Source organism: Temnothorax nylanderi, unplaced genomic scaffold (assembly GCF_030848795.1).
Source record: "Temnothorax nylanderi isolate EJ_2023f unplaced genomic scaffold, tnyl_v1.0 TNYL_tig0248_pilon, whole genome shotgun sequence".
Taxonomy (NCBI): Eukaryota; Metazoa; Arthropoda; class Insecta; order Hymenoptera; family Formicidae; genus Temnothorax; species Temnothorax nylanderi.
Genome location: NW_027249310.1, coordinates 85,307 through 104,163, shown reverse-complemented (window position 1 = coordinate 104,163; position 18,857 = coordinate 85,307). Strand labels below are relative to the sequence as shown.

At 43.0% G+C, this 18,857-nt stretch overlaps 1 protein-coding gene across 1 annotated transcript in view; it reads left to right on the top strand.

Moving 5' to 3' along the window:
* The window catches only part of LOC139779880 (uncharacterized), a 51,329-nt gene extending 33,921 nt beyond the window's left edge, over nucleotides 1-17,408 (top strand). The window contains exon 3 of the mRNA XM_071718357.1: nucleotides 14,361-17,408. Within this exon, the coding sequence (XP_071574458.1) occupies nucleotides 14,361-14,636 (276 nt within the window). The 3' untranslated portion in view covers nucleotides 14,637-17,408. The remainder of the gene's footprint in view (nucleotides 1-14,360) is intronic.
* The last annotated feature ends 1,449 nt before the right edge of the window (nucleotides 17,409-18,857 follow it).

Here is an 18,857-nt window from a genome sequence, read left to right as displayed (position 1 = left end):
ATAAGAAAAGATTCTATGATGAGCTGGACTCACTAAATGAAGGAATCAGAGTGAACATGATATCTCATGAGAGTTGGAAGATAGTGGGAAAGGGTGCAGAGTAGGGAAGAATAAAGAGGCGTCGTGAGGGAGACCAAAACCCATACTGGGCTGTAGCGCCGAGAAAAAAGAAGAAGAACATGATATGCTACTTATCATGGGTGATTTCAACGCAAAAATAGGTAAAGAAGCGAAAGTTTAAGAGATAGCGGGATTAAACTCGCTGCATCAAACTACAAGTGAGAATGGGTGGAGATTACTACACATTGTGCGCAAACTAAGCTGTGTATTAGAAGTACGCAATTCCCCAGGAAGGACATTCACAAAGGCACATGGAGAGCACCAGGAAAGATCACATCAAATAGATCACATTCTTATGAAAAATAGGCGTGTTACCTCAGTCATAAATGTTAAAACATGCAGAGAAGCCAATTATGATAGTGACCACTATATGGTTGAAGCGATCACCTGACAATGACTGTCCAAGGTAGAATAGGTAGAATAACGGGATACCGGCAGATTAGATGGAACATCGAAAAGCTAAAAAGCGATAGCTTCAAAAGAACTTTTGAGGAGGAATATCAACATCACCATATACTAACATCTACAGATATGGAATAAGGGCAACAACATTGAAGAAATATGGAATGACCTAAAGAAAATTTTATCCGATACTTCAGAAGCGGTACTAGGGAAAAGAAACGGTCTAGATAGCAAAGAGTGGTATAATAGCGACTACAGAATTGCGGTAGAGAAGAAAAATAAACTGCGGAAAAAGATGCTACAGAGAGAAACAAGAAGCTCTGTAAATTTTATTATAAAAAAGCTATTTTAAAAAAGCTAGAAAAGAAATCACCAAATTCTACAAAAAGAAGAAGAAGAAGAAGAAACAATGGATGGAGGAAAGAGTCAGAAGAACTGACTGAGGAGGAGCAGTAAGAGGGCAACACAAGACAAGTCTATAAGTCAGTTAGGGATCGCAGTACTGGATATATACCAAGGTTGCGATGTGTAAAGATGGGAAGCTACTTTCAGATAAAAATAAATGCTTAGAAAGGTGGGCAGAACATTTTCAGGAATTATAAAAGTCTAACACCACATGTACTACAGATGAAAACATGTCCTCAAGTACAGAAATTGAGTCCAAAATTTTTTGGAAATTCCAAAATATGAAGAGGTGATGCAAGCAATCCTGAAGCTAAATAATAAAGCGCCAGGAGAAGTATGTTGCCGGCTGAGATATTTAAGAATGGTGGTGAAACATTATGGAAAAAACTCCACCAATTAATTAGTAAGATATGCGATTAAGAGGAAATCCCAAGCAGTTGGAATTGGAAGCATGGAATTATCATCCACAAGAGAAGTGATAAGATAAATTGCAATTACAGAGATATAACTCTTCTAAATATTGGATACAAAATATTTTCCATTATATTGTACACACAAGCATTTAAAATAGTGGAAAAGGTACTAGAGGAATATCAGTGTCAATTCTGAAAATCAACAAACAGATCCATTTATCGACCATATCTTCACATTATCATAAATTTTAAAAAAGTTGTATGAGGATAATCTGGATAATGCAGGCCCATACTTTCTGTTTATAGATTATCGGTGAGCATTTGACAGCTTGAATAGAACAGGCATAATAAATATATTAAGGAAAACGAGCTTTCTGAAGAAATTAATAAGGCTGATCAAAATTACACTAGAAAATACAACAATCGGAGTTATAGTACAAGGTGAAATCTCCTCAACCATCAGAGTAGAAACTGAAGTGAGACAAAGGGACGTTCTATCAAAGGGATGTTAATCTTCAGCATTGCGTTGCATGATATTATAAGTCCTCTACAAAAGTAAGGGAATATATTTTACAAGACAATTCAGATACTGGCTTATGTTGATGCAGAACTCGACACCAGCTACGAATGCACTTGTTTTACGCTTATTTGCTTGCACATCCTTTTCTTTTTCTTTCTCTAGCTCTCTTTATATATCTTTCTATTTTGTAAGATTTCTACGTATTATATCTAGACATACCAGGACGGATTTACTTTCAGTGTTGGAAGAATTCTAAAAGTTCTTAAAAAACTTCTGAAATGCGAATGTAATAAAAATTTTATTAACATTTTGTGAGAGGTTAAAATGATCCGTCTCTGTATATCATATTACATAGAAATCTGAGGAAAAAAAAGAGGAAAAAATTTATAGAATTAATTATCTGTATATTTCAATTAATCATCTGTATATTTCAATAAAGGTCAGGGAAAGTTTCAGAAATTAAGATACTTTAAAAATGAGTAATTATTGTAAAAAAATATCAAACAAATCATTTTGACTTCTTTGGTAGTTCTAATGTCAATCTGACTATCGGATAAATATGCTTGTCCAGACGTCAATTGTTCAAATCGAACGTAGGTATTTCTTTTCAAGCTACAACCAACCGAGATAAATCACTGGTGATCGGTATTGCTGAATTACGTGCGTGACGCGAACGGCGAGAGACGAGGAGGGCGCGCTTTTACAGCTGGACCATGTGTGCGCATTTTGCACGCTGCAATTAGCAGTTAAACGGCATGTAGCAAGCGTAATTACGTTGCGATATCAAAGGCAGAGGAAGGAGAGGAAGGAGATATTCAACTGAACAAAGGATGCAAATTGAAGATAGGCGATATCGAATGTAAACATTGTTGTGAACATTACAGGTGAACAATAGCCGTGCATTTTTCAGACTTTTTTCTTCAACATTCTTATCTCCAGCATCCTTCTCAAGTTTTAATATAGCAACGAAAAGGGCAGGGCCCTTTTTCTTTCGCTTTATCTTCGCGAAATTTCTTCTTCCTATCGTATCTCTCTCTCTCATAAGAATTAGACGGCAGATTTTGTTCAACAAACGCAATTATCGCGGCATAATATTCGCGATTCTCGCCGACGCCGCGACGTCGGCTTTCTCCGTATTTGCAATGATGTCCGTACGTGACGTTAATTATCGTTCGCGAGAATTTATTAGGGAAAGCACGTCGTATTTTTTGCGGAACCCGTCGATGACTCGTTATTAATTTATCGTCGATTATGGCGACGCCGTTATTATGGCGACGCTGGCGTTAATCACGCGCGCGGCCTATCGTCGGAATCGACTCTTCGCGGATTTATCATCCCTCCCGATGAAACGGTGATTAATTATCACGATTGCCTCATTGGTATGCGGACGGCGAAAAGGAACTTGGACTCTATTTAAGACTCATCCGTATCATTAATCTCGCCATTAACTCGACGATTTTTCTCGACGATTGTCTTTGTCAGGCATTTTTCTCAGCGGAAATGTTCATCAAAGTTTGACGGTGTTCCTTATAATTACTTTGGTGATTTTTCAATGGTTTTCCTTCTTCTTGTAAAGTCACTGCCATGTTATTCGTTTTTAAGCTCTTTGAAAAGGGAATTTCGAAAGATACGTATATACACACACAGACTTACATAAATAATACAAGACATAACTGCTTTACTGCAGGAAGAATTGCGATCGAGGTATTTGCTTGACTCATTTTCTTTCACGCACGCTCTCTCGCGATTAATGAACGACTGCATTAGAGTATCCGCTGTGTACAAGAACCATACTTATTAGTATATGGACGATTGCGCTATCGCGGAAAATTGACGCCAATTAACTCATCGGCCTCCCGTCGATTCAGCTAACGATCACTCATACTTGCGCAGCTCTAACTGGCGTATTATATTAATTACATCGGTGCTCTCCCCGCCCGAAAATTCACGATTCAACGACGCTTTATTGTCAATCGTAATTGAACGACATCCATAATCCAAATTAATTATCTTCAGAAATGATCGACGAGACGTTCAATGATTAATGACGTCAAATCGAGGACTTCATCTGCGACAATCGATAGCGAGATATAGATTAATAGCAACATCAACTTCCCGTTATCGCTGCACTACATCGTCACGTCGTTATGTTACGTTACGTTACATCCTGATATTTTCTTAAGTAATTTATACGAAAGTTTACCTTGCCCGCCGCAACATCCATCGAGAATATATCGCGTACACCTCGTTATTTTCGACGGCATTGTTTGGACGGGAAATCCACGTGCGCGCTTTGAGTCGCCGATAAATAAACGTCGCTAACGTTCGCGAAACATACACGCGAAACACCGTCGTATTTTTTCGTGGGAGCACGTAAGTGTCCCCCTGGAAAGGATCGTTACACCATCGTTACTTGTTCCGTGGGCGCGCGCGCGAGGAGGGTATTATTAACGGCGATAATTAACGACGCATTGGACATGTGGCGCGGAAAGAAGGTCAACGATAAATCAGACTGTGTCGCGGCGCGGTCGTTCATCGTTTACAAAATAATCGTCGTGGCCGGCTTGCGGCGAGTCAAGTCAGTAAATCATGCCTTTAATTGCTCCTTATCAGCGAGTCCGGTGAACGGGGACGCTCCTTCGTGTCTTGACGAAACGCCATCGATGGACAATGGTCAACGCGCAGGTTTCGAGTCGCAGGCCCGGCGTCCCCGGCGAATTGTTTTGTGACTTCCAAACAAGCCAATAACGGGATAACTGCCGTGTAAGAGCACGAGTGAGTCTCCCTGTTCCTCCACATCGTGAAGTTTCCGAGAGATAGTTCATGTTTCGTAAAAGTAGAAATGTGCACTCTTTTTAATAGAGTTTCAAGCATTTATTCAGTAAATTTATCAAGCTTATATTTTTGCATAATATGGCATGATTCAACAAAAAAGATCAATAATGTGAGAAGTCACATAATCGGTTATGGTTGAAGAAGAAAATTCGTATGAACATGAATGATTTCACCAAGGTCATTGTATTCCGATTTCACTTCATTGAATTTTTGTTTGTCGAGTCAGAAGAGCAAAATGTACGCAAGCAAAGAGACAAGAGAGCATTACTTGCTCGTATTTTGAATGCATTTGCTCTTAAGGCACGCCCGCAACTCAAAATTAAAGTGCATCGAGGGGTGGACGGTAGCATTATTTAATCTTTGCTACAAGTAAGAATTTGTCATTAAACATATAGCATTTTTGTTGTCAACGTAGGAGGATGAGGAGGACAAAGTGGAGTAGAATAAGTATCATCGCTATCTTGAATCTTCGAGCAGATCCGCCGGGGAAAATAAATAGCGCCGTATATTTCCGCGACGCAAATGCCCAGTGATACTCAGCGCGACGTTATTAGCATGCCGCGCTGTATACTGCCGGAGTAATTTGCATCCACGTCCGTGTTGGTGGGCGCGATTGCTACGTGTCCCGTTAACAATCCTTTTAGCGCAAACCGTATAACGCGCGATAACGCAAATGAAGCCCGCGAAAAGCGCAATTCGTTCGTTTCCCTTTTTTTTCCCTTTCTTTCTCACCCCCAAATCGACTTTCCGCTCGATTACCCGAATGTTCGATAAAGATGGAAGAAACAGCTGACAGGTTAGTCATCTCTCTCTCCTCGCTTCGTTAAAAGCGTAATTTTCAATCACGCGCGTTTGCAGATTCATAAATATGTCCTTAGAAGGAATTTATGGTTCGGCCGATCTTATCCTGACGCGATCTAAGAATTGTTATTATCAATCTTACGTTAACGGCACAAATAAGTCCTTGCCGAGGCGCGCGCGCTGCGCGCTGTAAAATTCGCGTGCGCGGAATCGTAAGTGGTTTTATTGCGGAACGAACGAAAACGCACGTCGACGAAGAATTACAGTTTCCGCGAAAGATTCCAAGAAAGCGCCTAATAAGTGGCGGCGAAACTGATGCAAATCGATTATTTTCTTAGATACAAGGTGTTCGCAATAAGTTTCTTATCGCGCGGCGCGCGTGAGAATTAATCGCGCTGGAGCAACCGTGACGACAATAATAATTTACGGTGCACGTACGATACACGCGCACATGTGCGCGGTCTAACGCGCGATTTAGAGTGCAGGGCTCTCATTCAGCGCAAATTAAGATTCGCGTTTAATCGCGAGGTCATTTGGCGCTGATGCGTTTGCGTATGCGCGAACTCCTTCGCGGTATTAAACGCCAGGAAGAAGGGTCGTGCGCGCCAGATATATCGAATGACGGCGCGCGCTTTATTGTTAGTCCGACGACGACACGCCTCATTATGCATAGAGAATCCGTACGCGGCCTGCATAATATGCAAAACTCCTTCCATTACCGTCCGCGACGGGCGTAATACGCCGAACGGCGAGCCCGCCGCTCGCGCTCGGCCGGAGAATATAACAGCCGTGTTATTATATATCGCCTCATTCTCCTTCCTTTTCGTTATCATCGCGCACGTCGCGTCGCGACGAGGATTTTGAGAAGTGTAACGGTACGTGAGCGATTTATCGGCATTATAAGGACGACAGCGACGAAAACGGGACTAGAACGTCGCGAGTACCGGTACCGTTCGTGTCCCCGGCGAGTACTCGGATCGGCGCGCGAAATCCGTAACAGGTTTGTGGAATATCAAATTACATATATGTCGTGCAGGTCAGTGATATCGGATTATAATTAAAGCGAAATGCGTTTTTTCAAAGAGCTCCGCGATCCAAAGAGCTCCGAACGCTTTCCCCGTCGAAGATCGCAGCAAACGTCGAATTTCGTGACGAACGTTATATCTCGCCTTATAAATTGGCATCGATCGAGGCATAGCGAAGTGACTCTGTATTCACGACGTGCCGGAACGCGGCAATAATTTCAGGCGCGAGACGCGTCTCGCTGTACGGCGCAGTCCTGTCACGTTAAATGGCACGATCTCCGCTGTCGGCACTGTCGAGATAGCCACCAAACAAACATTATCAGCCGTAATCGGCGCGCCGCGTTTAATCGATACTATCGACAGCCGTTTAAATCGAATCGGGCCGCTCGAACCCGACCACTTACCAGGCCCCTTATCGTCGCCCCGGCACGAGAATATAAAATTACGCCAACGATATTGCGCTTATCCCATTTTTACGCGGCGTTACATCGCCAGCCTATCGAGGCGAACAATGGCTAATTAAAATGGGGAAATTTAGAGTCCTATTAATATGGCCTTTAAAAGACGCAATGTTGCCCGACGGTACCCCACGGTGCGACTTATCGCTCGCCTAATTGCGCGCAGCCGTATATTTCACGGTCGCCTGGATATTTATCAATTAATTTCTACGAATTATGAGACGATCTTTCGAGCGATCTCGCGTTGCCGCCTGCCCGCCACGCCGCCCGCGCCGCGCCGCGCCGTTTCGATCTGATATCAACGCCTTAAACGATATTTAGATCGTGAAACCTGTAATATATCGACGTAACCTGACGTTTAATTTAATGGGAATCTAAGGGCGATGGGGAAAGTTTGTTAGCTGTTTTATTTGTTAGCCGACAATATTTTATTATCCGAGTACAGGCGCGGAGAATGTTTTCCTTGATATAAATATTCTTTTATAACTTTGTCTCGACCGCGTATTATAAATTAATAATAATCACATGGGAAGCAATTAATAGCGGTAAATGATATGGCAGATCCAACGATCTCAATATTCGTATTTTTCATCAAATTACGATCCTTCCTCGTGATTATTTTATATCTTTTCCGTATTAAATTGTTAATAAAATTGTTAAAACAACGTTCAATACAATATTATTAAAATTATTAAAATACCTATTGCACAAATTGATACTCTTATCGTCAGATACACATTCTATATCTCGCCTCATCACTCGTGCGCCATCTGAAGAGAACATTTGCAACGTAAAATTTGCAACTTAAATCACGTGTCGTATACGGCGGAACATGCAAAGGATCGAATGCTCAAAGGATTCCGAAACGTGGATAGTACCGAGTCGACTGATCGGCGTAAATGATAGTCGTCGATGTTCGGTATCGATTCTCTCGCTCTCTCGTCGCCTCTTCTGGTACTGGATTGGGGCAGGATGAAGACCTCCTTCGTTTTCTCGTCACGATCCCGGCATGTCACTGTCGTGCGTGTTGTCGACTTCGTGTACTGTCGACTCCACGATTCAACGCGAAATCGACCAATCGTTATTAAAATCGGAATCGTTCGCTAACATTTCCGATATCACCGACTAACACTTCTTTTCTCTATAACACCATAAGCTAAAATATTTCATGTTTAAAAATCGCGATGCTACATTATTCTACATGTTTACGTTACATGTTTAGCTTTAACTATGTAATAGATTTGTAGGAAAACTTATAGGATTTTTTGGTAATTTATTTTAATAATTTATTTCAATTTTACGGATTTAGACGACATCTGAAATGTCCAACGTACGAGTAAAGTATCCGACAGACAATACGAGAACACATATCTTTTAGAAACTCCACTTACGCAAAATGTCGCCGAATAAAGCTCTCAGAAGTTCTTTGGAGTTTGAATTTGACACATGACACTTCTCCCTATAAAATACGATTGTGCAATAAGATAATCTTTTATATTTCCTACTTTTGCTCGTCACGGTCGACGTGATTACCCCCGAAGAGCTTAAACGCAACAGCAATGGTGCGCGACGACCGTTCCCCCAAAAAGAAGAGGGGAAAAAAAGGAAAAAGGAGAAGGAAAAAAAAGAAAACTCGCGCTCTGCGAATATGGCGGATGGAGAAACGCATATCCGAGGAAATTGGCGTCCCCTCGCGCGAGATCACGCTCAATTTCGTCCTAACAAAACACGCGTCGCTCTTCATCCTGTAATCCACACCCACGTACGTACGTACGCGTTCGCGATAGCTTTTTTTGTGCGCGCGGGGCAAGCGCGTGCGCGCTTTTGTATTTTCCAGGCCGTAGCCGTGGAATCGGGCCCGTCGTTTGTCGCCCCCCCCCTTCTCACTCTTTCGTCCTCTCCCTCTCGCGCGTACGATGTGTACGCTCGCGACGATTGAAAAATAATATCGCCGGGTTTATTTAGCCCGACGCGTCTCGCGCAATAGCGAGGGGCGGCGGATTGTCGCGGCCGTACGGGGGATTAAAAATAATGTTTCGAGCGTGACCGCCGAGCCCCCGGGGGATTAGGGGGCGACTAGCTCTCGCGCTGGCGATTGGTTGCTATCCAGCTGGAGATTTTATTTGAGGGCTCGCCCGTGTACATATTACAGGCGGTTCTGTTTCGTTCTCTCCTTCTCTCTCTTTCCCGTCCCTCCCCCCCTTACTCTGCCGGCGAAAAAAGCGGACACGACGAAAAAAATCGCTCAGCACACGTTGTGTTGTCGAGCTGCCGTTTGGCACGGCACGGCTTCGCCAATTATAAATCGCCGGCTCGGCCGGATTTGTAAAGCGCGCTCGGACGGATAAAAAAGCGCTGATTGAAATCGAATACGCGCGTACGGCACACGGTGGTAGGTAATTAAATAGACGAAGACGACTGAGCGAATAAGGGACGTATGTCCTTTAGCTGCAACACTTTAATTAATCGAATCAAACTTTAATCTGATTTTATTTGAACATTTCATTTAATTTTGATTAATCTAATCTTAATATTCTAAAATATATTATTTTTCTTACCGATATCTTTACGCATAATATCCGACAGGAATTCAACGTATACTTTTGTAAGATACATCTTTGCTAAGTGCAATGACACGAACTGTTCAAATTATCATAGATCGTCATATTATTAAAAAAAATTGATATTTCTTGAAAGTAGACAGCGCGTTATTTAAAAAATACAGTTTAGATCAATCTGATTGAAATAAAAACTAAAGTCATTACGAGTTCTCATATAACGAATATCGAGGTGTAGACGCTCTTTAAAATTCTTTAGGAAAGAATCAGGCGTTTCTTCGATTATATAGAAACAGGACGCCAGCTTCGCAGGGGTTCGCAGCTGGGAAACACGTAGCGACACGAGCGGCGCGGCATTAATTTCCATTAGCGAATATCCAATTTATCGCGGGAGCAAAGGCGACCAATCGGTGAGCGCGGTCGCAATAAACGTAATTATATTTAACGGGGCGCATAAAGGCCTCGATAGATTAGAGGTTTCTCCTTTCCTGCGCTCCCTTCTCTTTCGGCGCGTTTCCAGCCGCGGTATGTTCGCGCGGCGCGGCGCGGCGCGGCGCAGCGCGATCGTCGAATGGCGCGGCTTGGCTCACGTAATTAGAATATCAATTAATAATCGGGATTAATTAATTCCGCGATTATCGATGCACGTCGCGACGCGACGTGAGCTTTCGTCATCCGCGCGTTCGTGTGCGCGCACACGTACGCCTGTGTCGAAGATGGAGACGGCAGATTAACTCGCGCGAATGTGTATACGGCTCATGTCACTTTTTTTTTGTCCTTGATGAGTCCAACGACATTCGTCGCGCGCGTTTATTACACCGTTGTCGTCGTTACATTAATTACCTCGCTCCGATGCGGCTCTGTGCGCAACCGGTCCGCAATTGATACCAAAGTTAATTTCCTTTTGAGACGGACGTCTCGGGCTTATCGCGGATATCGCGAGGCATAATTTACATAGATAGACAACTATTTGTAACAGTTATATATATATAAGCTGTTAATAGTTATCCATTCATGCAATTATAGCATGTAGTATATACAGCGCTCAACTTATCATTCGATGCAAACGTCTCTGATGATTCATGATCAGCTATGGGCAGCACTCGTATGCATAATGCACTCACGATGCATTGCGATTCCGATATTTGCTGTGCTAAAATTAGACAATTCTATTTGCAGAATTCTATTCCGGCTATAATACTCCTCGTAGAATTGTTGGATTCTATCTTTGACGCGCGAAATATTTATTTCCAATTAACCCCCATGCGCTCCTCGGCTGATGTTTCATTCATGACTTCTGAGTGAAGATAAAATTGTAACTTATACAAGACGGCGAAGTTAGATCTCTTGCGAAACCTTCTCCCCCGTTCAAGAATAAACAATTGAGTAAATTGAATTATGATGGAGGATGGCACGAATATAATCTTTCTCCGAATATCGATATTCGTATTGGACAAAGAAGGAAAGTTCGGTGATTTCGAAGGCAAGGAGTATCGGAATAAAAACCCGCAAATAAGACGGCAATCGTATCGAAAGTAACGATCAACGTCCATGCGTGCCGAGCCGGGATTAAAGCCGTTTTCGACGAGGAATCTCATCGCGTGTGAGGGAGAGCGTTCGACGAACGCGTATATCTCCGCGATGCAGACGAGCGGAAAAGTGTCCGTCGATCTCGCGAGATAACGAGTACGCGCTCGGCCGCGTTTTACCTGCGCTTTACCTGCGTTAACTTGGCTCCTCGCTTACCTGGCCGGCGAATACGCGGGATAAAGGCCGAGCACGCTCTCGCCGGTGCCTACCTTCCAGGCACCGGTAATTGAAGCTGCTCCCGGAATAACGTGCCTAAGTGACAGGTGAACACCTTATACGCGAAGCGCGTACCCCGTGACAGTCGTACATACGCACTGTGTGTCCGTCCGACGCGACGGCGACGGTTCGCCGTCGCTTTAGAGAGACGAAATATAAAAGCCCAGGTACACGGTAGAGGGAATAAAATGTAATCTTGGCAGTACGAGACGAGACGATGCTCAGAAGAAGTAGCCAATCAGCGGGCGAATATGATTGAGGAATCAAATATACGGGAGAGGTAGAGAAGTACTACTCGATGAAAATACTTTAGTGCGTTGCGATCCGATTGGAATTAAAGTACCAGAGTATTCCTGTAGGAAAAGAAAAATACTGTACTTCGACCGACAATCGTCGGCCATTGCGAGTAAAATTCCGCGAACGTGCGCCCGACTCCGAATAGTTTCATCCATTAACAGTGAATTAAGGTTTCACGGACGACACGAGATTTTCGACGGGGATTCGAGATAACGCGCGAGGGATCCAATCGACACCGGCGTCAGACCACTTTCTCGTCGATCTCGGCTCATTCCCGACGCCCAACACTGACGGGGACAAATTCCCAATCGCGCGTTACCGTCGTGCATTAAACTCCGCGGGGTAATATATCAGGGAATAAATCGTCGAACGTGTTGGAAGCTTTTATAGGATTTTTACAACATGCGCGTCCGTGAAATACTGGCATCGATGGAGGGCGCGGAGAAAGAGAGAGACAGAGGTTGCAGTCGCGAAGGGTGAGGAGTGGTTAAACTGAGTGTAAATCCAGGTATCGTTGGTGTGAGCGGAGAAAAGGGGAGAGAGAGATAGAGATAGAGATAGAGATAGAGAGAGAGAGAGAGAGAGAGAGAGAGAGAGAGAGAGAGGAGAGAGAGAGAGAGAGAGAGAGAGAGAGAGAGAGAGAGAGAGAGAGAGAGAGAGAGAGAGAGAGAGAGAGAGAGAGAGAGGAGAGAGAGAGGAGAGAGAGAGAGAGAGAGAGAGAGAGAGAGAGAGAGAGAGAGAGAGAGAGAGAGAGAGAGAGAGAGAGAGAGAGAGAGAGAGAGAGAGAGAGAGAGAGAGAGAGAGAGAGAGAGAGATAAAAAGGGGCGAGAGAGGGTTGTTCGGCGGGGATGAAGCGTCTGGCTCATCCTGGGGGATGCAGCGTGCGGAAGGGGGACGCCCGGGTTTTCGCGTGCGTGTGGATCCGCCAATCGGGCTTCAGGACCGCCCGTGATCGCCATGGCAACCCCGGGGGTTGAGGCGATTACGAAACGGGGGTAACCCGATTAAGCGTCGCGACGCCGCTTCTGGAGGCAACGTCCGGGGACGTAACGAGGTGGCTTTCGGGAGTAGGGTAGGAGAAAGGGTAGGCCCAAAAGTACGATCTGTCCGAAAGGGGTTGCTCTCTCTATTTGCCCTCTTAATCACTCGTTAAGTGCCGCGACCCCGATGTGGTCCCCCGAGCACGCAGCAACGAGTTTGTCCCTGCTTTTCTGCCTCTCGATTGGTCAGCGGTGAATAATAACCTTGAGATGGTCTCGAGGGGTGAGGTGTTTAATGCTGGGTTAAAGGCGAAATATTTCGGTTTGGGGTGTTGTTTAAATCATTTAGATTTAACATGGCGCGAGAACAACTCAAGAATTTACTACGATAGTAACTTGGCCAACTTTCTCTCTCTTTTCAAATTTAAAAGAATAAAATTTACTTCAACTTAAGTTGATTGGTATTAATTAGAATCATACTAAAACTTAATATATTACTTTAAAAAGTTAACAATTAATCTAAATTAGATAATTTTTACGTAAAAGCAACGATGCATCTTCAATGTATTTTCATTGTATCTTTAATGTTATAAAAATATCTGCATAAGAATCCCGTACGTTGGTATAAACTAAATGCAATAAATTTATGTTATTTATCCCATTCATATTATAATTTTCATCATAATGGCCTCGAAACCGTGAAATCATACGCTTCGTTTCATCTCGCTGCGGAAGTTCACCGTGTCGGGAGCTAATCCGGGTCTTGTCAAAACCGCGCAGCCACCCGAGACGTTAGACAAATATCCCCCGTTTCAACTTTCGATCCACCCCTTTTATCGCGCGTGTGTGTCCTCTCGTGTCACAATGCTGATTTTCCGCGTAGATAGCTTCAAAATGGTGCCCATTCAACCCTTTTCTCACGAACGGCGCGTATATCTAACAGTCAATTCCAGGACAATGCTCCGATCGAGTTTGTCGTCGTTCCCCTCCTTCCCGCGTTTCGTCCCCCTTTTCTTCCAGAGCCGGCGACACGTACCATTGTAACCGGATACTCCCGTTTAGGGGTGGCTCCTTGATACATCGGGGGGTTGACCGGGCTTATAACTAGTTGCCACTTAATTTGCCAAACCTGGCAAGAACGAGGGGTTCGATTCGCCCCCCCTGTCTCTCGGTGGAGGGATTGGCCCGCCGAGATCGATTGACGGATACGTCGGTATTCGCATGGGACGGCCACGCTCGAATTACCTCTCGTTGAAACGTCGCGTATCTTCTGCCTTCATCGGGTTCGGCGAAGAATTATCTTCCGCGGCGCGTTCCCTCCACCGAAACGATCGGAAATCTTTAACTGCACTTTCTCTCAATAGGTTCTCCTGCCTATCGTGAACCGAGCATCTCAAAATATCCGAGCTCATTCTTTAATAATCATGAATTTTTAGACTCAATTATTTTGTATGTTATTTTATATGAAATCAAATCTGCTGTTCTTTCTTTAAATGTTCATTTTCACGACGACTTTTATAAATAAAGCATAGTTCAGACTTAACACTTAACAATTTTGTATAACTTTTAGTTTGAGATAATTGAGATAATTTTTTCCGACTCATCTTTTTTGGAAAGGATCAATTCAAGTACACATTCTAAGCCACAATGATATATTGGAATTATTGCGTTATGTGTGTGTGTGTGCGATCATGTTAGATTCTTGAAAAACTAACCGCAGCGAAATCATTGATGTTTCAGGTGAAAGTATGGTTCCAGAATCGGCGGACGAAACACAAGCGGATGCAACAGGAGGAAGAGGCAAAGGCCCAACAGCAATCAGGTGGTGGAGGTGGCGGGGGTGGGGGTGGAGGTAACGGTGGCAATGGAAACGCTAACAACAACAGTAACAGCAAAAACACTCATCACGTCAGCAAATGGCAGCAGGAGACTGGTGACTATCATCATGAAGAGGAAGAGGAAGAGGAGCACATCGATCCAGAAGCCGACGAGTGCTCGAGTGGCTCTGAAGCGTAGCTAGACGTTCTCTGCCTGGATTAGGATCCAGGATTGAACATATTGTCCTGAACAGACTCCAAGGAGAGTTAGATCGAGATGGAAACCATCCAAGAGAATCGCGACACACTGATCGACTTGATTTGTTCGAGTTCCAGTTGAGCGTCGAAGGATTGGATTTATTTTGAAATCGCAGCGTCTACGATCGTGTTAGCGTTATGCGCAGGAGGTAAATAGCAGTGAGTGAATTCTTATGGAATAGTCATCGCGCGGTGATCTTCGTATCGAATTACGCAGTCGAGGCTTCGGGTACGAATCCCGTTGTGAAAGAAAAATCGGAAATTTCGGAATTGGTCGCGTCGCCGGCCGGTTGACAGCGACGTCGGTTTGACAGCGATTAGCGGCAATACGGTACTCGTATTGCGACTGAAAGTCATCGAATATGAGAATGGCTGGACAGTTTTAAAGGTCTTAAAAAGAAAGACGGAAGAGACCTTTTCGTCAACGTAACCGCCGAAGAGAATTTGTCGAATTCTATTCCGAACTTGTGCCAGATGGGTCAATAGAGTAAATATACTGTTGTAGGGTCCAGTCATTATGATATTTTTAAAAATATCGAATTGATAAGACACCTGTCACGGATTAAGGGAGATTTCTAGGTTTGAACCCTGGCTGAGGTAATATTTCTCGTAATCAATTCTTTACAGTAATTTAAATAAGACGTTTATTAGCATCCTATTTAAATTACTGTAGTTACAAAGTTACAAAATTAAATCGATTTAAGTAGAGGAGGCTTTTACTATTTCAACGGAAGCTGTGTTTTAAAACCAACAAACAATAATCGGCACGCAGTTTACTGAGTTTGGAAAAAAGTATACCAAATTTACACAGAAATATTATTATTAGGCTAATCTAACCTAACCAAGATACAGCTCGGACTGTAAATGGCATTTTGTTCTAAATTGATTTGTGTTCTCTTCTAAATATTTTTAAAACTTACATATATCAAACTTTATATATTTTGAGGTACAAAAGTTGAATCTGTGGGTGTGAAATATCGCTCACCGTTCAATTCCATTCTTTCACGACTAATGTAATGATTTCACACGTACGTACATGAAAATACATAAAAGTACATAAAATGAGCTCGATGAAAAGGACTCTATATCGTATGTTTATTCGTCGATAGGCGACGCTACGAGGCAGAAGTGTCTTTTATTCTTTTCTTCTTTAGACCGGAATCACGATATAGTTCCTCAGGATCTCAGTTTCGCAGCGTTGCCGAAGACCAAGGAACAATCGCGGAAATTCGTAAATATCGTCGCGATTAGAGCGAGACGTTCTCAGGCCAAACTGTCTTATAACGAGTTCGGAAGAAGCGATGGAGAAATCGAAAGCGTCTATCGGAAACTGACTAATGGAGGCATTGTTTGCCGGAGACGACGAAGCTAAATGGACGCGCTTCCGGCGGAAAGCGGCGAGATGCTCGCTATCGAGAACGATCGATGCCAACTTTAACAAGGCGGATCATTTTTTGGTTGACTGGTCGAATCGGAATTGTAGACATTTTTGCGACTTTAGGGGGAAAAGTACTTTTCATTTAATAAAAGCTTACTTTCCGTTTTCTTGCTTCATAAATTTTTCTTTAACTAAACTTTTAACTGGAAAGCCGTTCGCAATAGTTACTTAGAAAGTTGCACGCAATGTGGTTCAAAAGCGATTGTTATAACTTAGAAAATGGTCTGAAATGAGGCTCGATCGTTCGCTATGATACATCGAGGTGATACGCCGATTGCCATCGGGGTGCGCCATTTACGTTTATTGCAATTATATATTTCTTGCCATACAAAACAATTCGCCATAAAGATTAACTTGCGTCGGGCGGTGTAAATAAAGTGTAGCACAAGAGTGAGCAGTCCTGGAGCCTTTCCCAGGAGCATCCTGACGCTTCTCGTTTTCGAGAATGTGAATGTAAATAGATAAACTGAGAAAAGGCGTACGAGATACACTGAATACATGTTTGTATGCAGAAGCGTAAGTAAAAAAAAAAAACGAAACTTGACAGAGAGTGCCAAACTTCGTAAACCCCTAGCGAGAGAAGAATCCAGTGTAAACGAGTTGTATTTGCAATTGTATTTAAGTCGTTATTCTACGCGAGCGAGCAGTATTTCTTTCGTCGATCGATGTTTCGAGATATGTACTGACAGTTTAAATTATTATTACTAATGTTATAGACCGAGATTCCGTTGCGCCATAACGGAGCCGTCGCAGTAGTAGAATATCAATCTCGGAATCGTTATATTGATATATCGACATATTACCTCGATATTTTAATATTATCGGACAGCGCGTTACATGAGTCTCAGGCCGGTATTTACAATCCATTCTTATTTTAAGACCGTCTTAAGTAATGTCTTAAGATGCTAATACGGTCATTTTATCGGCTGGATGGAGTCTTAAGACTGTCTTTGACCAGACTTAAGACGATCTTAAATATAATATCTAACTATGAATACCGGTCTCAGACTTTAATTCGATAAATTTTCTTATCAATTTCATCAGAAACCTATTCCTCAAGAAAGAGACGTCGAGTTTCATGCAGGAAACACACATGTCTACTCCGCTCAAGAATCCGGCCGGTTGTGGCGCAAGGATTTTCGCTTGTAAATAATCCTGTAAATAGCAAATTGTGATTTTACTCGACGTGCAGAGCCATAGAATTGTACGACCATCGAATGACTCAGTTCGTGTTCTCTAGCAATATAGCGAAATAAATTAAACCACCCATGAAAACGTTCCGCTTTTATCTCTCCAGTAACCTGCGAATCCTTAAAATATTCTTTGCTATAAAAAAAAATAAAAAAAAAAAATAAAAAAGCAAAGAATTGTGTGTGCTGCGTGAAATTAGATATAATAAAACCAAAGATATTCCAATATCGTTTTTAATGCAAGGAGATATGGAAAGAGCTGTGTTGGAAATCTTTCACGCGCATTTCTGTATGTTGTATACGGTAAAGAAAAAGGAAAGTTAAAAAATTCTGACGGTATCCAGATGGCAAATTCGATGCTGTGAACACCGACTCGAGCTTGTATTTTCGAGGCGATACCTCGCGTGCACATACTTATACGCGCAGAGAGTTCCGACGAAATTGTTTGTTTTCCGCATGCGGTAATTTCTCGCGCAGCGTATTATTTTAGAAGGCAGTCCCGCCTGCGAAAAATTGAATAATTTTCGCCGTCGGACAAGTCGATAAGGAAACTCGCGCCGCGGTAATTCCTGAGTACGCGACATTATCGCAACGGCCGACCGTAATTACCGGGGCGCGCGCAAAGGGGTGTCTTCGCGCGCCGCAAATTGTTTTTCGCGAGGGCACCGTCGCGTCGGGTCCCCGCGCGCCGACAACGTGAGGCCTCGACGACGAGAAATCGCCGGTACCTATCCATATGCGGCCTGCCGCGTCTGCGGGAGCGATCCTTGTCGATAATCGCTTTATAATCGCCGCTTCCAAAAGGAATAATTTACTACGTCGGACGTGGAACTCTCTCCCGTTCCCCCGTAATTAAACACGGCGGATCTCTCCTTTCGTGCCCGGAACAACGGATGTGCGGACGCGGCCAATGTCGGTAGATCCTACTCGGAGATTCGCTATCATTCACCCTTATTATTTTCGTCGGTACGAAGAGATAGTTACCCCCGAAAAATTAATCGCCGCTTTTATTCGATACTCTTTATTTGTGAATTTTTTAAAAAAATTTGATATCGATTTTTCATCGACAGAAATGTTGGTTTCACGTTATTAATGTTTCAAAATCTTTAGGAAATTTATGCGAAATTGTGAGGCTGTGTGGGTTGAGAATCTGGAGAATTTTAAGAGAGTCAATTTCAGAACCTTTCTCATTATCCATCGTGATGCATTTAAATTTCATGACATCGACACGTGGTGTTGTAAGGCAGAATTCATAATTTACTCAATGAAAATTAATAGCACGGTGGTAACGTGACTTGTAGGCCATTATCGACATATTAATCGGTTCATGCTAATGAATTTGTAAATTGAAAGTACGCGCAGTTATATAAATACAGTTATATATACGGGTTCGCAAACCTGTAGGACGAAATAATATTTCACAAGAAAAAACGAGAGAGGAAGTTACACGTAACAAATTATACGATAACAACATAAAGTAAAAAGTCTATAAAGTGAATTTTTACAGATCCATCTTTTTAATCTCTGTTATTGA